The sequence below is a fragment of the Hemitrygon akajei genome, chromosome 2, assembly GCF_048418815.1.
Source record: "Hemitrygon akajei chromosome 2, sHemAka1.3, whole genome shotgun sequence".
Lineage (NCBI taxonomy): Eukaryota > Metazoa > Chordata > Chondrichthyes > Myliobatiformes > Dasyatidae > Hemitrygon > Hemitrygon akajei.
The window spans coordinates 111,531,563-111,559,235 of record NC_133125.1 but is presented as its reverse complement, the minus strand read 5'-3'; the positions used below and the strand labels follow the sequence as shown (position 1 = coordinate 111,559,235).

The 27,673-nt window shown below is 41.5% G+C and overlaps 1 protein-coding gene across 6 annotated transcripts in view; it reads left to right on the top strand.

The window, feature by feature from the left end:
• Window positions 1–27,673, top strand: part of LOC140715301 (glypican-5-like) — an 864,157-nt gene that overhangs the window by 306,818 nt on the left and 529,666 nt on the right. For all 6 annotated transcript variants that reach the window (XM_073027313.1, XM_073027280.1, XM_073027291.1 and 3 more), the window contains one exon: window positions 9,363–9,483. In XM_073027313.1, coding sequence (XP_072883414.1) covers window positions 9,363–9,483 — 121 coding nt within the window. The remainder of the gene's footprint in view (window positions 1–9,362; window positions 9,484–27,673) is intronic.

Sequence of the window (27,673 nt, the reverse complement as noted above, 5' to 3'; positions counted from 1 at the left end):
ATATAAAATGAATAACCCTAGTTTTCAGAGTCAGTTGACTCGACAGTCCAATTTCTCAGGCAAGGCCGAACGCAAGCAGGCAGCGAAGCGTTGCTGTGTTTTGTTGAGACTTGAACAAGCACTACGACAAAAAGACTGGAGTTAAATACCATCACAATGAATAATAATTAGCTGACACATGCAAGTTCACGAGCACAATTGCCGTATCTGCTGTGCTGCTGAATCTATGGTTGTGACAAACCCCCAGCATTATCCTTAGATTGTGTAGTTCTTTGATGCAAAGGTGATTCAGTTCACTCTAGGTTTCAATGCTTTGATAAGCTAATCTTCGCTCCTGATATATGGGCACACGGTACGGAAGGGGGTGGGTTACTTGGAGGACATACTGATGGGCTTGCTCCTGGGCCTGGCCAAGATGGCTATCCATGGATCCAAGCAGTGGGTAGTTGAGGGCTCTGCCATGTAATATTTGTTCTTAAACACAAACTTGACATGGGTTTACGTGGGAACATCTTATTACTAAACTGCTGCTCAACCCTGTGTGCATGCAACCAGGTCACCATCATAGCTTTTGGTTCAGGGTGAACCCACACGTATTGTCCGTAGGGAACTGAAGTTTTTTTTATGATGCACACATAATGCAACATCTTCTCCCGTGGAAGAAAAACAAACACAATATTATGTCCTCATAAACCTGCAAAGAACAATAATAATTTCCATCAAAGATATCTACGTTCCGTAGCCAGCCTCTGTTGAATTGTTCAACTTTTCAACTGCCCCTCTTCCGGAGATATGTTCACGTCTGAGTGTCCTTGGAGAGGAGGCATGTGGTCACAATGGGTGCAGTGGAGGATTTCTGGGAACCATGGGCCCCAGGGAATTGACTTTTATAGACAGTGATAATCATATTTCAATTTGAACTTACTCGCTGTCTTGTAAATACTTGATGTTTGTACTTCCCGTACTTCTGTGTGAATAAACTGCAGTAGTTTTGGAAAAAAGAGCTAATCTTTGTGTATCACTTTCTTATTTACTTATAATATGATAGGATGGATACAACATAAAAGAAAGCCATTGTTGCTAAGCCAGATCACTACCAGAGCAATATACTGGTTGCACCCCTATATCCTTCTCTGCAGTTTTGCAAACTTTTTCTCACAACATGCAGTATTCATCTAATTCCCTGTTGAATAACACCTGTCTCTGCTATATCAGTGCATTCCATATTCCAGCCACACGCTATATAAACAAGTTCTTCTCAAAGTGCAAGACAAGTTTATGGTTATGTGCACGTGCATTTACTTGAGGCAGTATCACAGTGACAAGTGTAGCATTAGATAAGAAGCATTCACAAAAGAAACACAAGCTGTACACAACTTCTCCAAGACAGAACAGAATTAAAACCAAAAAAAAACACTTTCCTACAATGAGTAACCAAAGTTTGGTTCAAGTTCAAGTTTAATTGTCATTCAACCATCCATGAATACCTGTGAATACAGCCAAATGAAACAGGAGCCAAGATGCAAACACAGTTACAACAGTCATGCACAGTACAAGGCACATATAGTACATATAAGATAGCAGTAAACACATAATCTCACAAAAAATATATACAGATAATATAGGACATCTCCTTGAGAGAGATGTCCTGCAGATTGATGGTGCATGGATGATTGTCGGCAAGAACAAACCCTCAGCAGTCTACAGATGAATGCACGTATCCCACTTAATACTTTACTATAGGTGAGGCTAGAAAAATGGTTTATCAATGTCTTGCTTTATACTTTGCATCTCTCTTGATAAACTCCAGAATTATGCTTACCTTATTAACTACTTTCTCAAAGTATGATGACACTTCCAATGATACCTCCAGATCTCCCTTTCAGAACAATATTGTGTTTGGCTCTCCTCGTTCTTCCTTCCACACTGCATCATCACCTTGCATTTTTCCATTCTCTTCACCCTTCTATACCCTGCTGAAATGTATTGCTATCTTCTTTGTAGCTCACATTGCTACCACGTTTTGAATTTTTTACAAATTTAGTAAGTGAGGCTTTGGACCAGCAAATCTAGGTCATTAACATTGATCAAAATTGTCAAAGCCTGAACAGTAAATGCTGGAGAGTGTCACTATTCCCTTTCCTTTAGGTCTGAAAATTAACCATGCCTCTGTTTTCTGTTGCTAGCCAATTTTGTATCCATGTTATTATGTCAATCTGTTTCAACTTTGCTGATAAGTCTTATAACCTTTGGATATTGAAAATCCACGTCCAGACATCAACCACAGTGCCCTCATAAATTCTATCAATATGAAATAAGGCACAGAGATTAGCATTATTGTGGCAGTCAAGTTGCAATCCTTAACATTACATTTGAAGTACACTTATTATCATAGAATGTATGAATTATACAACCTTGAGATTTATTTGCTTACAGGTAGCTACAAAGCAAGAAATCCAAAAGAACCCAATAAGAACCTAATTAAAGAAAAAAAAATAGAAGGCCGACACCTGATGTGCAAGAGAAAGGGGAAAAAACATGAATCATGCAAACGCTTGAGGCAAACAACATTCCGAACCAAACTGAGTCCTCAGATTTGAACCCTGGAGTAGACCAAAGCCTTGCCTATCAGTTCATCATATTAGCAGGCACGGGGCAGAGCGGCCTGGGCAGTCTTCATAGCCTCAGTGCCTTGGAGAGAGGAGCGACCATCACAGAGAGTGAGCAAAATCGGCTCTTGTCCCCGATCCTAATGCCTTGTTTTTCCCGTCTATCTGGGCTGGCATTTAAATTGACTGAAAAATGGAACACTGAGAATGCCCTGGAGAAAGGAGTGAGCATCGTAGGGAGCGAACAAAACCGGCTTTCGCTTGCGATTCGCATGGGGACCTAACCTGGTCCCAACATATCGATGCAGTTATAAAATTAGGAGTTTGAAGAGATTTGGTATGTCAACAAATAAACTCAACAACTCCTATAGATGTACCATGGAGACCATTCTGACAGGCTGCATCACTGTCTGGCATGGGGTGGGGGGGATACTGCACAGGACCGAAAGAAACTGCAGAAGGTTGTAAATCTAGTCAGCTGCATCTTGGGTTCTATCCTACAAAGTACCCAGGACACCTTCAGGCAGCAGTGTCTCAGAAAGGCAGCATCCATTATTAAGGACCTCCAGCTCCCAGGGCATGCATTTTCTCACTGTTACCATCAGGTAGGAGGTACAGAAGCCTGAAGGCACACACTCAGCGATTCAGGAACAGCTTCTTCTCCTCTGTCATCCGATTCCTAAATGGACATTGAACCCTTGAACACTACCTCACTTTTTAAATATACTGTTTTTGCACGATATTTATTCAATATATATATACTGTAATTGATTTACTTATTTTTTATCATTATTATTATTTTATTTTCTCTTCTGTATTATGTATTGCATTGAACTGCTGCTGCTATATTAACAAATTTCATGACGGATGCCGGTGATAATAAACCTGATTTTGATCTAAACAGCAGGTCTTACCTTGCTCAAGGACCTGGGTACTGCGAAGGGATCGGGGCCTAGACCATGTCACTCATTGACTAGTTCCACGTCCAGATTTTGACACCAGCTTGAAACCGCTCTCAAGCTCTTCGAATCAGCTCGGTGCCCAGAGTGATCCAAACTCACACCTGGGCCATTTGTATGGGCATCGGAACTCCTCTGCCCGGACGTCTCTTCTCAGTGCCTAGAGCGAACCACCTCACACCCGGGCTAGTTGTGTGGACATCAGAACTCCACTGCCCCAACTTCTCCTCTCTGAATGGCTGACTTCTTCTTTCATCTGCATCCATTCTGCAAATCACCATCTTGGCTCATCCCCCGAACTTCCATCACCATTGCTTGCCCCCTCACTGTTTACGGCAATAATTGAACACAGTTTACCTCAGAAAGGGTGTTCTTATAGATAGATAGATAGATAGATAGATACTTTATTCATCCCCATGGGGAAATTCAACTTTTTTTTTCCAATGTCCCATACACTTGTTGTAGCAAAACTAATTACATACAATACTTAACTCAGTAAAAAATATGATATGCATCTAAATCACTATCTCAAAAAGCATTAATAATAGCTTTTAAAAAGTTCTTATAGTCAAATTTCTTGCCCTTTTAACTTCCTGTGAGCTGTCACACACGTTCGGAAGTGCCATCTTAACCGGAAGTTTGTGACATCTAAAGTTAAGGGTTGCAATTTTGCGTTAAGCTTTGAGCAGCTGGTCGACACAAAAGGGTATATTTCTACCTAAACTGCTGTAAAGTTATCCTGGGCACCTACTACTGATAGCAGAATTTGCTTCCTATCAGCAAATCAAGGTGTCAAGTAATAATTTCAAATTCCTGTCGGCCAACTTGAAAGCATAAGTATCCCAAATCAAACAAACCATGGGGGCAGATCACATTTTAACATTGGCTTTGCAAATAACACACAGCCTCTGCAAATATTCCCGCAAAAGGTTTAGGATTTCCAATATGTATCACTTCCATTTGGTCCTGAGTGAAACCTGCGGGAGTCCATTGGCCAGCATTATTTTAGTTCTAGTTTTCAAATATAGAAGCTTTGAATGTGTAATTCTTCACACCTCCCATTGTTGTTGTATTGTCCAAACGTACTTGCTTCATAAAGGGAATAATTAAAGGTCATGTGGAACAAGAGAGGCCCTTCGTTGGTCAGGGTTGACCACAGACATTACATCCCAGCTGTCCATGTGATACACAACCCAGCATAGTACAATATTGAGATCAAGCTGTTGCTCATGTAGCAGGCTCGCTCTCTCCATGCAGCTGATGAATCTAAAAGAACGGCAGAGACTGATACAATTTGGCACTAGCGATGTCGTAGGAGTTGCCAGTCAGCGTAAAACTATCTTAGGAACTCCAGCTCCAGATTTGTCCTCAAGGTTTACTCCTGTTCACAGCTACAGGGCAGCAGAGGTTTGAGATCAGTTTTCCCTCTGTTTGATGAGCTGCCAACAATGGCTGACAAGCCCCATCTGCCCAGAACAACTAGACTTAAGGTGCCAGTAACCCACCTTTGCCCCTTTTCCTGTTGTAGAAACGGTTCCGCAGGGCTTATTATCCACACATGAAGAACAGGAGTTGGACTTGGTTGTCAGAGGTTATTTGAGACACACAACATAGGGAGCATTTAATAGGTAATGAGAACTTATCCCCACTAACACCCCCAGCTATAATGATCTTAAGGAACCAGTGGAACAAGAAAGAAAAAGATTTTGACCATTTAATCACATGAGCACGTCAGTGACACAGGCTAAATGAGCTAAATGAGGAATAATAGATGTTATTCAGTGGTCTATGAATTCCATGAAGTTTTGTCTGATTGTGAGTGGTGAGGGATCATTTACTGTAATGAATATGAAGACACCTAAATAATCCCTAATAATATGCAGTGACTTGTGTCTTTTCTTTATGTTAGATGTATAATTTCACATCAAATGAAAACCAAAGATTCAATTCAGAACTAGAAACTTCAATAACCTTCCTCTTAAAAAAAAGTGAACTTTGCTTCTGTTCATATTGATAATATATTATTCCATGGTTCAGCAATATAATAACCCACTTCTCTGGTTCTTATCCTTGGACACATTTGAGGAACACAGGAAGACATCTTTCCTTGTGCTGAAAAGACAATTATACTCTTGTTAAGGAGTTTAATTTGTTTTCTAATTATTTTCTGTTCCTTAATCTGAAATATACTTTGGCCCCTTATCACACAATATGAAGAAAATTATTTCCTTCTCAGCCTTTTCCTTTCATTAGGCTGATGTGATGAATTATAGTTGTTGCAAAGAGCAAAAATTGAGGACAGATGACAAGTCCATTATTCCTTCAAAGAATAGGGATTAATCATTTCAGTCTGAACTAAAATCTATCAGAGGTCAGTCTCTTCAGTTGCTTAAATTGCGTTGCTTTGAAGTTGTTAAGCTTACAGCAGAATGGCTTAGTTGAGGAAATGCACGTTCTATTAGCTCACCTTTCTAAGCATTAAAACATAATGTGCTTCTTTGAAAACCAGTATGGTGTCCAGGCCCTGACACCACCAGAGCACTGTGGTAACCATCATTATGTATCTGGTAGATCTTTACGGCAAAATGTTCACCTTGTCAAGGTAGGTGCCTGATGGCAAGTAGAAAACAATAAAAGTTGTTTCCATATGTTGAGTCACTAGGCACAGTGAGCACAGAGCACAGAATTATTGACTACAGGCATCCTTTTGTGCAAGGTATCATAAATCCAGTGTCATTCACTGCATGTTATCACATGTAAGAATTAATTAATCACTGTAATTAAACTTACAGTTCCCCTGTTTTGATAATGGGTCTTCAATCTGAAATGTTTCTCTTCCATTGATTTTGCCTGACCTGCTGTGCTTTTCCGGCACCTTCTATTTTTATGTCATTATTGCTTGATGGCCTGCTTTTTCAAAGTTCGGTTGAATAAAAGGCACAAGGGTTCCAGTAGTTCTGAATATACAGTACTACATTTTCAATCACCTTTCCTTCAAATTGTTCAAAAGTAATCAGTTTAGAATGGTCTGCGGCACCCAATAGACTTGTCAGAGGGGGCTGTAACAAGAAAGAGGTAGAATGACTCTGAAATCAGTGAATAGACGATAGACAATAGGTGCAGAAGTAGACCATTCGGCCCTTCGAGCCTGCACCACCATTCTGAGATCATGGCTGATCATCTACTATCAATACCCGGTTCCTGCCTTGTCCCCATATCCCTTGATTCCCCTATCCATAAGATACCTATCTAGCTCCTTCTTGAAAGCATCCAAAGAATTGGCCTCCACTGCCTTCCGAGGCAGTGCATTCCAGACCCCCACAACTCTCTGGGAGAAGAAGTTTTTCCTTAACTCTGTCCTAAATGACTTACCCCTTATTCTCAAACCATGCCCTCTGGTAGTGGACTCTCCCAGCATCTGGAACATATTTCCTGCCTCTATCTTGTCCAATCCCTTAATAATCTTATATGTTGCAATCAGATCCCCTCTCAATCTCCTTAATTCCAGCGTGTACAAGCCCAGTCTCCCTAATCTCTCTGCGTAAGACAGTCTGGACATCCCAGGAATTAACCTTGTGAATCTACGCTGCACTTCCTCTACAGCCAGGATGTCCTTCCTTAACCCTGGAGACCAAAATTGTACACAATACTCCAGGTGTGGTCTCACCAGGGCCCTGTACAAATGCAAAAGGATTTCCTTGCTCTTGTACTCAATTCCCTTTGTAATAAAGGCCAACATTCCATTAGCCTTCTTCACTGCCTGCTGCACTTGCTCATTCACCTTCAGTGACTGATGAACAAGGACTCCTAGATCTCTTTGTATTTCTCCCTTACCTAACTCTACACCTTTCAGATAATAATCTGCCTTCCTGTTCTTACTCCCAAAGTGGATAACCTCACACTTACATTAAACGTCATCTGCCAAGTATCTGCCCACTCACCCAGCCTATCCAAGTCACCCTGAATTCTCCTAACATCCTCATCACATGTCACACTGCCACCCAGCTTAGTATCATCAGCAAATTTGCTGATGTTATTCTCAATGCCTTCATCTAAATCATTGACGTAAATCATAAACAGCTGTGGTCCCAATACCGAGCCCTGTGGCACCCCACTAGTCACCACCTGCCATTCCGAGAAACACCCATTCACCGTTACCCTTTGCTTTCTATCTGCCAACCAGTTTTCTATCCATGTCAATATCTTCCCCCCAATGCCATGAGCTTTGATTTTACCCACCAATCTCCTATGTGGGACCTTATCAAATGCCTTCTGAAAACCGAGGTACACTACATCCACTGGATCTCTCTTGTCTAACTTCCTGGTTACATCCTCGAAAAATGATGATAAAGAATGTTGATGACAGAGCTCAGACCTTGGTTCTCAGATAGAAATTCCAATAGATCTTGTATTGGAAATGGGTTGGATGGTTAATAGAGCGATTTATGGATCAGAAGGTAGGGGGATTTGGTAGCCATTAATCAGTGTAATGCTGGATATGTGTAAGATCAGGGAGTTATAGAAGGAGTTTCTAATCTAAAGGAAAGCCAGGCAATCATCCTTACAAAGGGATTGAGACTGGATGAATGAGTTGGTCAAAAGAAGTTCAGGATTGGAAGGAATATTAGAGATCATCCATCAGAGGAATTTGGGAATGGATTAGAGAATTAAGTGAACAGTTGATCTCTTGTTGGCATTGGACAAGCAAAACTTTAAGTTAGGTTGGATAAAAATTTATATCTGCACCAAAGGATGAGATCAACAGATCATGGAATGAAATTTGACAGGTCATTCGAGCTTGGAGATCTCAACTAGGATAAACATCACAATATATAAGCTGGAGCTACCTGAGTTGGGTTCATTATAATAATCTAAATGAGATGGACCATCTCAGGCGGGGCCACTTTAAGTAAAGCTAAAACAGACCTAACAAGCTCCTGGAATTTCAAAAGTGCTAATGCATGCAAAATTGAAAGTTATAGAATGTCACTGTGCTTGTGTGGGTTCTATACTGTATGTGTGAGCATATCAGTAAATTAGGAGTTTAATATAAGTCGAAGGACTTCATTTTGAATATGTAAAATATACTGTATGCATTTCCAAGCAACACACACACACAAAATGCTGAAGGAATTCAGTGGGCCAGGCAGCATCTATGGAAAAAAGTACAGTCAACATTTTGGGCCAAAACCCTTTGGCAGGACTGGAGAAAAAAAGTTGAGGAATAGATTTGAAAGGTCGGGGGGGGGGGGGGGGGGGATGGGAGAGAGAAAGGCCAGGTGATAGGTGAAACTTGGAGTGGGGAGGATGAAGCAAAGGGCTAGGAAGTTGATTGGTGAAAGAGACAGAAGGCCATGGAAGAAAGTAAAGGGGGGGGGGGGGAGGAGCACCAGAAGGAGGTGATAAGTGGTGAAGGAGATAGTATGAAAGAGGGACAAGGGAATGAGAACTGGTGAGGGGGGGGGGAAGGCAGAGGCTTTATCCCTTTGCTTTATTCCTCCGCCTCCAAGTTTCACCTATCACCTGCCATTTCTCTCTTCCCTCCCCCCCTCCTCAGCTCTTTTTTCTCCAGTTCTGCCAAGCGATTTCGGCCCGAAACATCAACTTTTTTCATAGATGCTGCCTGGCCTGCTGAGTTCCTCCAGCATTTTGTGTGTGTTGCTCAGATTTCCAGCATCTGCAGATTTTCCCTTGTTGATAAGTATATATATTTCCAACCCACATTTCCAATTCTGATTAAAGTATGTCTATTAAATAATTACTTTAAAATTCGTAATTTTGTTTTTAATTTCAGTTATACACGACAAGTAGTTGGAAATGGGATCAAAGCCCAGTCAGATAACCCGGAGGTGAAAGTTAAAGCAATTGATCCAATGATAAATCAGGTCATTGATAAACTGAAACACATCAATCAGGTAAGACAAGCTGAAGGCACTGAACCAGTCACCTGGAACACATACATAATTGCAGGAGAAAATTAACGAATGCATGAAATGAAGAGGAAGTATTTTCAAAATCTCATTTTGTGTATAAGTTTATGTCTATACATTTTGTGGAAATCTAGCTTTCAATTACTGCTATTTGATTTGTATTTGCATTTGCACAGCTTGTTGTCTTCTGCACTCAGTTTGGTCTATCATTGATCCTGTTCTAGTTACTATTCTATAGATTTGCTGAGCATGCATGCTGGTAAATGAAACTCAGGGTTATATGTGATGACATATATGTACTTCAATATTAAAAATTACATTGAACTTTTAACATTGGGTCCAATTGTTCCTTCAAGCTTATGGGTTCCAAATACCCTCACCTGTTGCTGCTGCTTAATGGGGCTGTTGCAGTGCAAAGGGAGCAGAGTTGTCAAGTCTGTCCAGGAAAGTTTTCTAAGACAATATGTAGATGGTTATACTAGAGAAGGGCTACACTTGATCTCCTCCAGGAAATGAGGCTACACAAGTGGTTTACTTGTCAGTGGATGAGCACTTTGAGACCAGTAACTGTAATTCTATTTCTTTCATCATAGTTATGGAAAAAAGTAGCAGTGGAAGTTGAAAACTGGGGGAAGGCTATTGTCATTGGTATTGGGCATAAACTCTCAAAAGTTTGGTTGGGAGGGACTGTTTGCATGCAAAGGGATGTCAAGTGAGTGGGAAGCTTTTCAAAAGTGGAACGGGAAGAGGTGAAGTGAGCATGATCCCGTTAGAGTGTAGGGTAAGGCTGGCCAGTTTAGGGCACCTTGGTTACAAGGGCTATTAAAGGCCATGTTAAAATAAAAAAGGAGGCTTATGTCATGTACAGGCAGCTGAGATCCAGCAAATCCTTTGAGAAGTATAAGGAACTTAGGAGTAAACCTTAAAAAGAAATGAAGAGGGCTAAAGTGGGTCATGAGATATCCCTGGCAGAGAAGATTTGAGAAGTACATTAAGAGCAAAAGAGTAGCTAGAGAGAGGAGCTTCCCCCACCCCACAAGAGGATCAACGTGGTGATCAATATGTGCAACCAGAGGAAGTAGGTGAGATCTTAAAGGAATACTTTTCATCGCGAGTAAGTTCAGGATAAGGGGCAGTGATATTCTTGAACAGGGGTACCCAACTTGGGGGCCCAAACACTGCTTGCTTGTATTGACCCATGGTATAAAAAAGGTTGTGACCCCCGTTCTGAATATCAGCACTACAAAGGAGGTGGTTTTGGAGCTTCTGAAGCACATGTAGATGGATAAACCCCTGGGTGCTGACCAGATGTATCTAGAGACATAATGAGAATCAAGGGAGGAGATTACTGGAACCGTGGTTAAGATGATTTAATCTTAAATTGCCACAGGTGAGGTACTGGAAAACTGCTGTTCTTCCTAAATAAAGGTATAACATCAGGATAGATCATGTTGTGGATGTATTTAAGAAGAATTGTTGAGATAAGCCAGCAAAGTACAGGCTGGTGAGCCTTACATCAGCAGTGGAGAAATTATTAGAAGGGATTCTGAAGGATTGATTAGGGATAGTTAGCATGGCTTTCTGTGTGGAAAATCGTAAAATTTGCCTAAATTTCTTGAAACAGTGATTGATAAATTTGATGAGATCAGGATGGCAGACATTGTTTACATGGATTTTAGCAAAGTCTTTCACAGGGTCCCATTGGTTAGGCTGGATGGTTCAGAAGGCAGGACACATGGGAGCCAGTGTGAAGTAGTCAATCGACTATAGAATTGTGGTTGGAGTCAGAGTGGTAGTGGATGATTCTATTTCAGAGTGGGGCACTTGGCTAGTGACGTTCAGCAGGGTTCAGTGCTGGATTCTCTGTTCTGTGTCATATATTACTGATATGGATGAGAATGTAGTGACAGGACGAGTACATTTACGGATGATTCCACAGTGGATGGTGGAAAAGGCTGGCTGAGGTTACAGTGAACAAGACGAAAGACAGATGCAATTTAGCTGGTACAGCTGCAAAGTGATTGATTTGGGGAATTTTAACCAGGGCAAGCCATACATGATGAATGACAGAGTCCTGGGGAATTGTTGTTAAACAGAAAAACCCAAAAGTAAAAGTACAAAGTCCCTTGAAATGGAAACTCATATGGACAGGGTGGCAAGGAAGGTGTATGGCATGTCTGTCTCCACGGGTCAAGGCATGACATTTAGTTCCTTTCCAATGATTACTAGTTTGCATTAACTTTCACCTCAGAGTTCTGCATCCTTCTGTATTTTTTGTACAATTCAGTAATTCGGGTCCTCTTGAATGAGTTTGCCAGAAGTATAATGTATGCTAGGAAGTCCATTTCAACCACGGTGGTATATTCATATGCTATAAAAATTGCAAAGGGAACATGACAGAGCATTAGATAAACACAGTGGTTTAACCATATCATCAAAGATAAATGAGATAGATGAAAGAGGAAGAGACGGACAGAGATTATTAACTTGAAATTGTTGCATGCAAAGCTGTGTCAGTGTTTGGTTCATGATATTAACCTGGGTTGATGTTGCTAGATGGGAGCAAAGCAGGGATGGTTGAGGTAATGGTCTTGGTAACAGAGATGTCATCGAGTGATACAGCATCTATACAGACCCCAGGGCAAGTAGCACATGCTGACCACAGCATCCTCCCTTCTAGTCCCAGTTGATTGTGTTTGACTTCAAGCTCTTACTCTGTAATTGTATCCACCTCAACCACTTTCTCTGGCAGCTCATTCCAGCCACTACTCGCTGTGTAGAGAAGTTACCTCTTACGTCTCTTTTACTTCTCTCTCACCTTATCTTGTATCTCTGCCCTCTAGTTTTGGACTCCCCATTCCTGGGGAGAAGTCTATGAGCATCCAGCTTATCCAGACCCCTGAAGATGTTATAAATTTCCACGAGGTAGGCATTCATTCTCCTAGTCGCCAAGGAATAAAGATCCAGTGTGTCCAACCTCTTCCTGTGATTCTGGCCCACTAGTCCAGTCACCATCCTTGTTAATCTCTTCTTCACTTCCCTAGCTTGGCAATGTTCCTTCTAAAACAGGCTGATGAAAACTGAATGCAATATTGCAGTGGATGAAAATGCTCTACAACGGGTAGTCAAAAAGGCCCAATGCATCACCAGCACCATCCTACCCACCATCGAAGGCCAGCTACATCATGAAGGATCCCACCCCCCCCCCCCTCCCCGTTCACACACAGTTTGTCCCACTCCCATCTGGAAGGAGGCTATGTAGCATTCACACCAAGACCACCAGTCTCAAAAATAATTACTTTCCCCAAGCAGTAAGACTGATCTACACCTCCAGCCACTAACCCACCCCTCCCAACCCCCAACCACCAACCGACCACACCACTACTTTATCATTTCCTGGCAGTGTCATGTTATGTACAGATACTCCTGTGCCGAGTGTTACTATAGACATACAATCAATCTATGTATATAAACTAACTTCTATATTTATATTTATTCTGTTTTTTATTATTGTGTTTGATTTTGTGCAGCATTGCATCCAGAGTAGTAATTATTTCATCCTCCTTTACACTGTGTACGGCAAATGATATTAAACAATCTTGAATCTTGGTGTGTTCTCACCAAGTGATTTATGTAACGACAAAATTATGTCCCTACTCCTAAATTCGTTACCCTGACAGATGAAGACCAGCATGCTAAATTCCTTCTTCTTCTTCACCTTGTCTGCCAGCATGGCCACTTTCACTAACTGTGCACTTGTAGTCCCAGCTCCCGCTCCTCCACAACGCTCTGTGATGCTCTACCATTCACTGCATAAGTCCTTCCCTGGTTGGACTATCCAAAATGCATTGCCTCATATATTGTCCGAGTTGAAATCAATTTGTCATTCCTCAGCCCATCTCCCTTAACACCTGGAAATTCATAGTATCCCATTTCACTGTTAACAATACCCCCTAATTTAGTATCATCAGCAAACTTGCTAATCCATATCCAAATCATTTGCATAAATAATGAACAACAGAGGTCCCAAAACTGCCTCCTGGGACATTCCACTAATCACAGGCCTCTAGTTGGAGAATCGACCTTCAACCGGAGCATTCTCCTGCCTATCTTGAAGCTAATTCTGAATCCATCTCGCTTGCTTCCCCCCCACCAGCCCCACAATGAATTCCATGGACCTAATCTTTAGATCAGCCTGCCACGCAGAGCCTTGACAAAGGCCTTACTAAAGTACATATAAAAATATACCCACTGCCCTACCTTCATCTATCCCCTCAGTTACCTCCTTGAAAAACTCTAAAAGATTTATCAGAGTGACCTCCCATGCACAAATCCATCTATTTCTGATCACACTTTGACTACCCAAGTGATCACAGATCTTATCCCTCAGAAATCACCTCCAGTACCTACCCTCAACTGAAGTCAGACTCACCGGCCTGTAGTTCCCTGGTCTGTCCTAGCTACCTTTCTTAAACTGCAGAACAACATTCCAGTCTTCTGGAACTTCATCAGTGGCTAATGACGAAGCAAATATCCCAACATGGACTTCCATGATTTCGTCCCTGGTCTCCCATAAGGTCTGGGAGTGCACACAGTCAGTCCCTGGGGATTTCCCTACCTCAATGTGCTTCAAGGCTGCAGGTACCTCCTTCCTAATGCTATGCATATGCACCCAGACATGTCTACTTATTACCCTCATTTCACGCAAGGAGAAATAGACATTAACCCGAAGGAGAAATAGCTATTAAATATTATGCCCATCTCTTGCACCTAATGAGGGTTGGCTCTCATGGTCTTTAAGAGGACCTAGACTCTCCTTGACATCCTTTTACTGTTAATATAACTGAAGAACCTCTTGGCAGTATCTCGTATACCAATTCATCTCATACCTTCTTTTTGCCCTCCTGATTTTCCTCTTTAAATCTGCTCTGAAGCTTTTCATATTCATCAAGGGATTCATTTGTGCATCTCCTTTATCCTGATCAGAGCCTTAATATCTCTCTTCAGCTCGGGTTCCCTGAATTTGCCAATGTCCTCTCCTTTACAGAAACAAGCCGTCCCTAGACCCTTTACAAGCCTACCACTTGTCAACACTTCCTTTGCCTTCTAATAGAGTTGCTCAGTTGACCCCAGCTGGACTTTGCCCAATGCCCTCAAATTTGGCCCTGTTCCAGTTCAGGACTAACTTGTGCACTTGTCCTATCTTTATCTATAGCAAACCTAAACCTTTCACAATTGTAATGTATGAGGGTCTTGGGCTTGGGACTATGATGTTAATTACTCCAGGTTGGGGTGAGCATGCAGATGAGTTGTTTAAATACTTATTTAATTCAAATCCTTTGATCGGGCTCTGCCCTGTCTGGGTAGATCCCTTTTTGTCGTGCTGAAGCAGGCAGTGTGAAAGCCCGTTTTGACTTTAGTTGTCTTGCGTATTGACACAAGAACAGGCACTATGGAAGTTGCATTATAAAATAATGTAAATGTAACTGTGGGGAAATTCTCGAAATAGGTCAGGCAACTGATGCTGCCTAGCCTGCTGAGTTCTTCCAGCATTTTGTGTGTGTTTGCCTTGGATGTCCAGCATCTGCAGATCGTCCTGTGAGTGTGGGGAGATCCTCGACCAGTTTTCTTTCCCTGATACCTGCACTTTAAAATCAGTCGATTTGCAGCAGTGTGACATAAAAACGACTATCAATTACAAAATGGTGACAATGATTATGATTTATTTGAGCATTAAATATTGGTAAGATTAGATCAATGAACTTTATAAAAGGTCTCATGCTCACTACATTAATCAGAAAGAGAGTAAGCATTTCTCATCTGTAAAGGTCAGAATATTAGTGTTTAACTACTAACAAGTGAGAAGATAAGGAGCAAGGTATTTGTGTGGTGGATAGCGATAGTTCGTGGGCTAGATTTGTCGTATGGTTTGTCTTAGAGACATCAGAAATGTAGAGCTTTGTAAATGTTACATAAAAACAACGTGTACAGGGGAGGCTATATTCATTTCTTGATACTTTGCAACAGATAGGGCATGCAAACATGTAAAGTTTTGATTGATGGAAGAAGATAAGAGCAGTGAAGGGGAGATGTGATTGATTGATTCAATATGCGGTTAGACGTGAAGTCTAAAAACTCGGTGATATCCAAGACTGAGCTTTAGAATCAGAATCAGGTTTAATATCACGGCATACATTATGAAATTTGCTGTGTTGTGGCATCAGTGCATTACAACACATAGAAATGAAGCATATAAGTTACAAAAAGTAGTAGTAGGCAGCCGTTGATCCCCGGGGATCATGGGTTTGCGCCTCTGGTGGACTGTGTCCTGTCCGGGGCACAAGCCAGGATGGGAAGATTTGATGAACCAGCTGTTGCCCATGCAACGGGTTCCCCCTCTCCACGTCACTGATGTACAGTAGTCTAAGGGAAGGGCAAGCAATGATGCAGCTTTGCATCAGGGTCGTCACAGAGGTTGGCAGAGTGAAGTTGTAAACAACATCAAAATGCCTTGGGGCTCCGGATTTCTTCCCTGGGTTTACTCCTGAGGTAATTTCCCTGGGTGGGTATGGCTGTAAGGCAGCGGAGGTTTCCTCCTCCTAGGCGGGCTGCCGTCCAAGGCCAACGGGCCCCATCTGCCTGAAGCAGCTGGTCTTGAGGCGCCACTGGAATGCCTTCACCCATTCTCTTGTCCATGGAAACAGTTCCGCCGGGCCTAGTAGCTAAGCCACACCTGAAAGCCAAGAGTTGAACTTGGTTGTCAGAGACTGTTAGAGATGCATGCCATTTAAATTAAACAAGTGGTGGAAAAAGAGAGGGGAAAAATATTGATGTAGTGTTCATAGGTTCAATGTCGATTCAGAAATCTGAGGACAGAAGGGAAGATGCTGTTCCTGAAACATAGACTGTGTGGCTTCAGATTCCTGTACCTCCTTTCGTGGTAGCACTGAGAACAGGGAATGGTTGTTCTTAATGATGGATGCTGCTTTTTTGAAGCATCACCTTTTGAAGGTTCCTGGATGCTGGTGAGTCTGGTGCCCATGAACGAGCTGGTTGAATTTGCAACTTCCTGCAGCTTTTTCCAACCCTGTGCAGTGGCTCCTCCGTAGCAGACAGTGATGCAACCAGTTAGGGCACTCTCCATGGCACACCTCTAGAAAGTTGTGGGTGCCTTTAGTGTCTTACGCATTTTCCTCAAACTTATAATGCAATATGAAGTCAGACTGTTGAGCTGATTACTAGAGCTGTAGATAGCACTTCAAACCTAAGTAAGTAAGTAAGTGTGTGTGTGTGTGTGTGTGTGTGTGTGTGTGTGTGTGTGTGTGTGTGTGTGTGTGTGTGTGTGTGTGTGTGTGTGTGTGTGTGTGTGTGTGTGTGTGTGTGTGTGTGTGTGTGTTCAACAGTTAGGAAAAGTCAGGATAGGATAAAGGGAAGGAGAGTGCAGGAATGGTTATGGAAGTCAGTAACATATGAGTGTTTTGATAATAAATTTACTTTGAACTTTGAGTTTCCAGAATGAATAAAAAGACAAAAAGTTTAGAAAGGGATAAGAATTCAACTCCCAGTAACATGAGAGAAAAATTGAAAAGATGATGAGCACAGGATTGAAGGTGTTATATTTGAATGCACACAGTATATGGAATAAGGCAGATGATCTTGTAGCACAGTTAAAAATTGGCATATGTAATGCTACGACCATTTCTGAGTCGTGGCTGAAAGAAGAACACAGATTGAAAGGGTAGGAAGGTGGGCAGAGGGAGAGGGGTTGCTTGGTTGGTAAAAAATGAAATCAGATGGATAGAAGTGACATAGGATGAGATAATGTAGAATCCCTGTAGGTAGAGTTAAGAAATTGCAAGGATAAAAAGATCCTGATAGGAGTTATACGAAGTGTTCTAAACAATAGCCAGAGTGTGGGGTACAAATACTGCGGGAGATATAAAAGGCTTATAAAAAACAATGTGCATTAGACATGAAGGATTTCAATATACAAGGAAATTGGGAAAATGGTGTTGGGTCCCGAGAGAACACATTTGTAAAATGCCTACGAGATGGCTTTTTAGAGCAATTTGTGGATCAGCCCCAAGGCAGTTCTGGATTGGGAGATGTATGATGAACCAGATTTGATCAGGGTGCTTAAGGCAAACAAACTCTGAGGAGGCACTGATCATAGTATGATAGAATTCACCCTGAATTTTAAGAGGGAGAAGCTAAAATCAAATGTATTGGTGTTACAGTGATGTAAAGGGAATTACAGAAGTACGAGAGAGAAGCTGGGCTAAGATGACTGGAAAGGACACTAACAGGGATGATGACACAATAGCAATGGCTGGAGTTTCTTGGAGTAACTCGAAAGGTGCAGGATTGGTTCATCCCAAAGAAGGAGAAGCTTTCTAAAGGGAGAGGAGGCAACTATGGCTGACGAAGGTAGTCAAAGGCAGCATAAAGGCAAAAGAGCGGACATGGAATATAGCAAAAATTAGTGGGGAGCTAGAGGATTGGGAAGCCTGTAAAAACCAATAGAAGGCAACTAAAAAGCAATAAGGTGAAAAAAGATGAACTATGAAGATAAATTAGCAAGTAATATAAAAGAAGATTCCAGAAGTTTTTTTCACATATATATAAAAAGTGAGTCTCGAGTGAATATTGGACTACTGGAAAATGAAGCTGGAGATGTAATGAGGAACAAAGAAATGACGAATGAACTCAATAAGTATTTTGTGCCAGTCTTCACTGTGGAAGACACCAGCAATATGCAAGAAATTCAAGAGGCAAAAATGAGTGTAGTCGCTATTACTAAGAAGCTGCTTGGGAAGCTGAGAGGTCTGAAGGAATATAAGTCACATGGGCCAGATGGAGCACACCACAGTGTGAAAGAGGTAGCTGAAGAGATTGTGGTGGCATTCTTAGTGATCTTTCAAGAATGACTAGATTCTGGAATGGTTCTAGAGAACTGTAAAATTGCAAATGTCACTCTACTGCTTAAGAAGGGAAGGAAACAAAATCATGAAATTATAGGCCAGATAGCCTGACTTCAATGGTTGGGAAGATGTTAGAGTCCATTATTAAGGCTGAGGTTTCAGGGTATGTTGCACATAGTAAATAGGCTGAAGTTCTCATGGTTTCATTAAGGAGAAATGTTGCCTGACAGATTTGTTGGAATACTTCAAAGTCAATGAAAATTTATTGCCCAAGCACCTACAGTATATGTTACCATATACAACCTTGAGATTCACTTCCTGCGGACATTTTGACTAAAGTAAAGAAATACAATAGAATTTATGAAAAACTACATGTAAACAATGACTGACAAATAACCAATGTACAAAAGAAAGATAAATTGTACCAATGAAAAAATAACATTGAGAACATGACTTGTACTCTCATGAGTTGTAGAATCCTTAAAAGTAAGTCTGTAGGTTGTGCTACAAGTTCAGAGTTGTGGTGAGTTAAGTTATCCCCTCTGGTTCCAGAGCCTGATGGTTGAAGGGTGATAACTGTTCTTGTGGGACCTAAGGCTCCTGTACCAACTGCCTGATGCTAGTATTGAGAAGAGAACATGGCCTGGATGTCTGGGATCCTTGTCGATGAATGCTGCTTTCTCATGGCAGTATGTTCAATGGTGGGGAGGACTTTGACTTTGACGGATAAGGATGTATTGAGGCCCAGGTCTTGGAAGGTATGATTGTGCTGAATGGTGAGCTGCAGTCAATGAAGAGCATCCCAAATATGCATCTTCATTGCCCAGATGTCTCAGAGCTGAGTGAAGGCCTGTGAAATGACATCTGCTGTTCACCTGTTGTGACAGTAGGCAAGTTGGAGCATGTCCAGGTCGCTCTTCAGTCAAGAGTTTATATGCTTCATCACCAACCTCTCAAAACACTTTTTCACAGTGGAGGTAACTGCTTCTGGATGATAATCATTGTGGCAGGTTACCACATTCTTCTTGGAATCCAGTATGAGTGAAGCATGCTTTTAACCAGCTGGATTCCTCAGAATACAGAAACAAGAGCTTGAAGATGTCTGTAAACATTCCTACCAGTTGATAGTACAGGTCTTCAGTACTTGGCCAGATATGCCACCTGTTGTTTTGAGAAAATAACAGACAGGATAGACAAAGGAATACAGTGGATGTTGTTTACTTAGATTTTCAGAAGGCCTTTGTCAAGGTACCACACATGAGGCTGCTAAACAAGCTATGAGCCCATGGTATTACAGGAAAGATACTAGCATGGGCAGATAATTGGCCAGCTCACAGGAGATAAAGAGTGGGAATAAAGGGTGTCTTTTATAGTTGGCTGCAGGTGACTGGTGGTCCCCAACATGGGTGGGTTTTGGGACTGCTTCTTTTCACATTTTCATCCATGTTTTGGATAATGAAATGATGGCTTTGTGGCCTGGTTTGTGGACTGTACGAAGAGTGGTGGAGGGGCAGGTCGTGTTGAGGAGGCAAGCAATCTGCAGAAAGACATGGACAGATTAGGAGAACAGGCAAAGAAGTGGCAGATGGAATACAGTATAGGGAATTGTATTGTCATGCACTTTGTTAGAAGGAACAAAGGCATAGGCTATTTTCCAATAGGGGAACAAATTTAGATATTGGAGTTGCAAAAGAACTTGGGAGTCCTCATGCAGGATTCCCTAAAGGTTAACTTGCAGGGTGAGTTGGTAGTAAGGAATGAAAATGCAATGTTAGCTTTCATTTTGTAAGAACTAAAACATAAAAGCAAGGATGTAATTCTGACACTTTCTAAGGTGTTAGTCAAACTGCACTTGTATTATTGTAGGCAATTTCTGAACATAGACCTCAAAAATCTACAGCACATTACAGGCCTTTTGGCCCACAATGTTGTACTGGGCATGTAACCTACTCTAGAAACTGCCTAGAATTACCCTACTGCATAGCCTGCTGTATTTCTGAGCTCCATGTACCTATTTAAGAGTCTCTTAAAAGACCCTGTTGTATCCGCCTCTACCACCGTCGCCGGCAGCCCATTCCATGCAGCCACCTCTCTGGGTGAATTGCTTATACCTAATATCTCCTCTGTACCTACCTCCAAGCACCTTAAAACTATGCCCCCTTGTGTTAGCCATTTCAGCCTCTGGCGATCCACACAATCAATGCCTCTCATCATCTTGTACACCTCAATCAGGTCACCTCTTACCCTCCATCGCTCCAAGGAAAAAAGGCCAAGTTTATTCAACCTATTCTCAATGCTCTCCAATCCAGGCAGCATCCTTGTAAGTTTTCTCTGCACTTACTCTGGGGCCCGTATCTAAAAAGGGATGGGCTGACATTGGAGAGGTTCTGAGGAGTCTCACATGAATCATGCAAAAAACAAAAGGGTTAATGTATGAGGAGCATTTGGTCGCTCTGGGCTTGTACACACTGGAGTTTAGAAGAATGAGGGGGAAATCTCATTGATCCCTACAACTATTGAAAGGTGGAGATAGAGTGAACATGGAGAGGATGCTTCTTATAGTGATGGACTCTAGGACCATAGTGCATGGCCTGAGTACAAAGATGTCTCTTTAGACAGACATGAGGAGGAATTCCTTCAACCAGAGGGTGGTAAAGCTGTGGAATTCATTGTTACAGACAGCTATGGTGGCCATGTCTTTTGATATACTTAAAGCAGAGTTTGATAGGTTCTTGATTAGTAAGGGCCCCAGAGATTATGAAGGGAAGATAGTGCGGGGAGGGGGTGGGGAGATAATAAATCAGCCATGATTGAATGGCAGAGCTGACTCGATGGGTTGAATAGCTTAATTCTGCTCCTGCAGCCCTCCTTATCCGCGAGTTCCGCACCCGCAAATTGAACCAAACGCGAATCGAGAAAACCCGGAAGTGCTCTTCCAGCACTTGTTGTTCGAGCATCTACAGACTTTTTTTTCTTGTCATTATTCCCTAAACCAGGGGTTCCCAACCTGGGGTGCCTGCACCCCCAGGGGGTGTGAGATGGAATTTCAGGGGGTACGACAAAGAGTGGCTTGTGTGCTTGAGTGACAAGTCACGAGTCATCACTCAGCCAGCTGCCAGTGTACCTTGAGAAGTGGTAGTAATGTTTGTCCCAAGCACACTCTAGTCTCCCGCTGCCCGAGTCGAGAGAGACGTAAACTCACTCCAGTCTCCCACTGCCCGAGTCAGCATTGAGGATTCTCATCAGTGTTACCTGAGAGTTACACCTCAGAGATGGGGAGTCTTATCAATTTACTGTTTACAATTTTTTCTGAATAAATTAGAATCTAATTGCTCAATTTATATTTACATTTTATGCACTGAGTTAAAAGCTTATTTTTTTAAGTTCAATTTATTTGTTCACCCGCAGTATTGTATGTGGTTCAATTTGTGGTTCAAAAATTAGAAATTTGACTTCTTCATCTTTAAATTTGATATTACTTTTGTAGGGGGTGCGAACATTAATCAAACATTTCCTAGGGGTGTGGGGCATAGAAAAGGTTGGGAACCACTGCCCTAAACAATGCAGTATAACGACTATTTTACACAGCATTTACATTGTATTAGGTATTATAAGTAATCTAGAGATGATTTAAAGTATACGGGAGGATGTTTGTGGGTTATCGTGGTTTGGGATCGAAAAAAATCGGAAGTTCTCTAAGTAAGTCGGAACAGATACATCGGGTATTATCTAGCGTCAGTTAGTCAAATGTTTGTCTTAGTATATAATATATATTTTACCTTTCTATGCATATAAAACACTTAAGAACGTATGTTTCAGCGCCGGGCTCGGGAACGGAAGTTCCCAAGTTTGATCCAGTGACCGACTGCTATCGAGTGCGCTCTTCATCCATGTCGGGTTGATGTGGAGGATCAAAAACTCAAAACCCAATAATTAAACCACTGCGTTGCTTAGTAGTAATTGTAGCTTTCATCGGGGCAGGACCTTTCCCAATTTATCCTTTAAAATTGTTCTGATCGTTGACCGACGTAGCCTAACGCTTTTCCAGTGACCGATGGCGTTTCACCTCTTTCCGATCGCTTTATTATTTCCGCTTTATTTTCAGTTGTGATCGCGATTATTTTTGTGAACAGAAACACTGCAGATTCAGAGCTCCGCCGCCGGGTCCTAATGTCTACCTCACTGAGACAGGTTAAATAAGGTCTGGGGTTCCACTGGGTCCTAAGGTCCACCGCACTGAGTGGTTAAATAAGGTCTGGGGTTCCGCTGGGTCCTAAGGTCCACCGCACTGAGACAGATTGAATAAGGGACTGGAGGATCCGCGTTTTTTGCTATCCGCAAGGGGTCCCGGAACCAATCCCTCGCGGATAAGGTGGGCCGACTATTATAGTCTTTCCACTTTTATTTAGAAGCATAATACTCATTATATAGCACGAATACAGGCAAAACACATACTTCAGTCAGAGGGCAGTACAAATGCATGGACATGTTACAGGTAACTTTTTAAAACTACCTACTCATATGTCTTCCATTTCTAAAGTCTTTAGTTAATTTTGTTCAAGGATTTTCCTCATAAAAAGCTAAGTTACTTTCATTTTTAATCAACGTGCTAGGTGGCAATTTTTTACAGGGTTGTAACATGTAATATTATCCTAACTTATTAGGTTTTATTCCCTTTATATATGTACTTGCAGGAGCTTCTAACCTTGCACTGGAAAAATTTTACCAGACATAAGTGTGACTAATAAAATGTGACACAAGAAATGTGATAAACAAAGTGTGGAAGCTACTTTTATTACAGATACTGAATGATTTTGATGGTTAGTTACATAAAGTAAATATTTTATCTGCTTTGCAACAGAGGGAGTTTAAGTTTGTCACACCAGCACAAGACTGAAATACTAGTTTGCTATAATATGCAAAATTATCATAATTCAGAGACTGAAAATAAAGACTGTGTTGCAGACCTGAAAATGAAACTGAATTATCTTTGCTATCAAATAATCCACTGACATCCTAATAGCTGAACAATAAAAGAGGCAATCTCTTTTGTGACATGATTTTATATCAGCATCAGCTGATTAATTCCTGATTTTATGATGAAAGTTTAACTTGACTAAATCAGTCAGGAGTCTATTGCCATTGTACTTGTCTGGTTTGATTTCAAATCAATAAAATTCAATTTGTCTTCAACACACTACCAATAAATAAATCTAAGTTATTCTGTTAACAATTTGCTACATGGATTTTATTTGTAAATCTACACGTTAATAACACTACATTTTTCTTTTCACATATCTTCCAAATTATGCTAGAGCCGTGAGAGGATCTGAATTTTAATGTGGCTAAAGGAGATGGCCTCAGAAATAGGGAAACTGAATTTTACTTCCCTAACTTCAGCCACAGAGTGGACAGTCGCAATCTGGAAGACACTAAACTAACAGACCTTGAGCTTCAGCTTTATTGTTGTAACTTGTGAGACTGCTTGATTCTCTCATGCCCCCAAAGTGCAGCTCAACCTATTGAACTTGTGGTATTTACCTTGCTTAAAGATAGGTTCTACAATGACAGTTAAAGGAAATAAGAGGAGTGGCCAGTGGATCGATACATATCAGTGCTGCCGTGCATCAGAAAGTCTAGCATCGCAAAATAATGCCGGAAATCAAAAGAAAATGTAAATGCTGTAAATCTAAACTAAAAACAGAAAATCCTGGAAATACTCAGCAGAGTAAGCCACGTCTGTGGGAAAAGAAGCATCACTAACGTTCAGGTTGAAGACCCTGAATCAGAACTGGGAAGGATTTAAGCTGCAGGGAATATGTAGGGCAGAGGGTATATAGTTGTTAGGGGAAGGGGTGGGATGACCATGGTGTTAAGATGTAAATGAGGTTATATGGTGTTTATACATAATTGTATAAGTGCTAAGAGTGTTGTAAAAACAAGCCTGAAGGCTTTGTGTGTCAATGCAAGGAGCATTCGTAACAAGGTGAATGAATTGAATGTGCAGATAGTTATTAATGAATATGATATAGCTGGGATCACAGAGACATGGCTCCAGGGTGACCAAGGATGGGAGCTCAGCATCCAGGGATATTCAAGAGGGATAGACAGGAAAGAAAAGGAGGTGGGGTTGCGTTGCTGGTTAGAGAGGAGATTAACGCAATAGAAAGGAAGGACATTAGCCTGGAGGATGTTGAATTGATATGGGTAGAGCTGCATAACACTAAGGGGCAGAAAACGCTGGTGGGAGTTGTGTACAGGCCTCCTAACTGTAGTGGTGAGGTTGGGGATGGCATTAAACAGGAAATTAGAAATGCGTGCAATAAAGGAACAGCAGTTATAATGGGTGACTTCAATCTACATATAGATTGGGTGAACCAAACTGGTAAGGGTGCTAAGGAAGAGGATTTCTTGAAATGTATGCGGGATGGTTTTCTGAACCAACATGTCGAGGAATCAACTAGAGAGCAGGCCATTCTAGATTGGGTATTGAGCAATGAGGAAGGGTTAGTTAGCGATCTTGTTGTGCGAGGTCCCTTGGGTAAGAGTGACCATAATATGGTGGAATTCTTCATTAAGATGGAGAGTGACATAGTTAATTTAGAAACAAAGGTTCTGAACTTAAAGAAGGGTAACTTTGAAAGTATGAGACATGAATTAGCTAAGACAGACTGGCAAATGATACTTAAAGGGTTGACGGTGGATATGCAATGGCAAGCATTTAAAGATCACATGGATGAACTAGAACAATTGTTCATCCCAGTTGGCAAAAGAATAAACCAGGGAAAGTAGTGCACCCGTGGCTGACAAAGGAAATTAGGGATAGTATCAAATCCAAAGAAGAAACATACAAATTAGCCAGAAAAAGCGGCACACCTGAGGACTGGGAGAGATTCAGAGTCCAGCAGAGGAGGACAAAGGGCTTAATTAGGAAAGGGAAAAAAGATTATGAGAGAAAGCTGGCAGGGAACATAAAAACTGACTGTAAAAGCTTTTATAGATATGTGAAAAGAAAAAGATTGGTTAAGACAAATGTAGGTCCTTTACAGTCAGAAACAGGTGAATTGATCATGGGGAACAAGGACATGGCAGACCAATTGAATAACTACTTTGGTTCTGTCTTCACTAAGGAGGACATAAATAATCTTCCGGAAATAGTAGGGGACCAAGGGTCTAGTGAGATGGAGGAACTGAGGGAAATACATGTTAGTAGGGAAGTGGTGTTAGGTAAATTAAAGGGATTAAAGGCAAATAAATCCCCAGGGCCAGATGGTCTGCATCCCAGAGGGCTTAAGGAAGTAGCCCAAGAAATAGTGGATGCATTAGTGATAATTTTTCAAAACTCTTTAGATTCTCGATTAGTTCCTGAGGATTGGAGGGTGGCTAATGTAACCCTACTTTTTAAAAAAGGAGGGAGAGAGAAACCGGGGAATTATAGACCGGTTAGCCTGACATCGGTGGTGGGGGAAAATGCTAGAGTCAGTTATCAAAGATGCGATAACAGCACATTTGGAAAGCGGTGAAATCATCGGACAAAGTCAGCATGGATTTGTGAAAGGAAAATCATGTCTGACGAATCTTATAGAATTTTTTGAGAATGTAACTAGTAGAGTGGATAGGGGAGAACCAGTGGATGTGGTATATTTGGATTTTCAAAAGGCTTTTGACAAAGTCCCACACAGGAGATTAGTGTGCAAACTTAAAGCACACGGTATTGGGGGTATGGTATTGATGTGGATAGAGAATTGGTTGGCAGACAGGAAGCAAAGAGTGGGAATAAACGGGACATTTTCAGATTGGCAGGCAGTGACTAGTGGGGTACCGCAAGGCTCAGTGCTGGGACCCTAGTTGTTTACAATATATATTAATGATTTAGACGAGGGAATTAAATGCATCATCTCCAAGTTTGCAGATGACATGAAGCTGGGCGGCAGTGTTAGTTGTGAGGAGGATGCTAAGAGGATGCAGGGTGACTTGGATAGGTTAGGTGAGTGGGCAAATTCATGGCAGATGCAATTTAATGTGGATAAATGTGAGGTTACCCACTTTGGTTGCAAGAACAGGAAAACAGATTATTATCTGAATGGTGGCCGATTAGGAAAAGGGGAGGTGCAACGAGACCTGGGTGTTGTTGTACATCAGTCATTGAAAGTGGGCATGCAAGTACAGCAGGCGGTGAAAAAGGCGAATGGTATGTTGGCATTCATAGCAAGAGGTTTCGAGTACAGGAGCAGGGAGGATCTACTGCAGTTGTACAAGGCCTTGGTGAGACCACACCTGGAGTATTTTGTGCAGTTTTGGTCCCCTAATCTGAGGAAAGACATTCTTGCCATAGGGGGAGTACAAAGAAGGTTCACCAGATTGATTCCTGGGATGGCAGGACTTTCATATGAAGAAAGACTGGATCGACTAGGCTTATACTTGCTGGAATTTAGAAGATTGAGGGGGAATCTTATTGAAATGTATAAAATTCTAAAGGGATTGGACATGCTAGATGCAGGAAGATTGTTCCCGATGTTGGGGAAGTCCAGAACGAGGGGTCACAGTTTAAGGATAAAGGGGAAGCCTTTTAGGACCGATATGAGGAAAAACTTCTTCACACAGAGAGTGGTGAATCTGTGGAATTCTCTGCCACAGGAAACAGTTGAGGCCGGTTTATTGGCTATATTTAAGAGGAAGTTAGATATGGCCCTTGTGGCTAAAGGGATCAGGGTGTATGGAGAGAAAGCAGGTACAGGGTTCTGAGTTGGATGATCAGCCATGATCATACTGAATGGCAGTGCAGGCTCGAAGGGCACCTATTTTCTATGTTTCTATGTGTTGCATTCCAAATGTTTAATTCTTAGATTAGACTGTTCTGTTGATATTTTATTTACTGTTTAACAATTAATTATAGGCTTGTATTTTACATACTTTCTTACATATAAGTAACTGCTTACGATGCTTCCTGGTGGCTTTATTGGCATCACTCTGGAAGCTTCTTTGTTCTGTATTATTTGAGTAAATCTTTTTTCATTATCTATAAGTTTATCTGAGGCCAGTGGTTCAGTACCTGTTTCTTGTCTACAAATTTGAGTGGAATTTTCCTTATTTCTGTAGTATAAAAACTGCTGATGACAAGGCTGTGCCATCTTAGTTCTTAGCTTTCCCTTCATTTAGTAGACCTCTATCACTGTCTGATTTATTGTTTCTTTGTTCTGTCAACTGGTAATAAAAACAATCATGAAGTAACAAGATTTGTGCCTCTTTCCTGA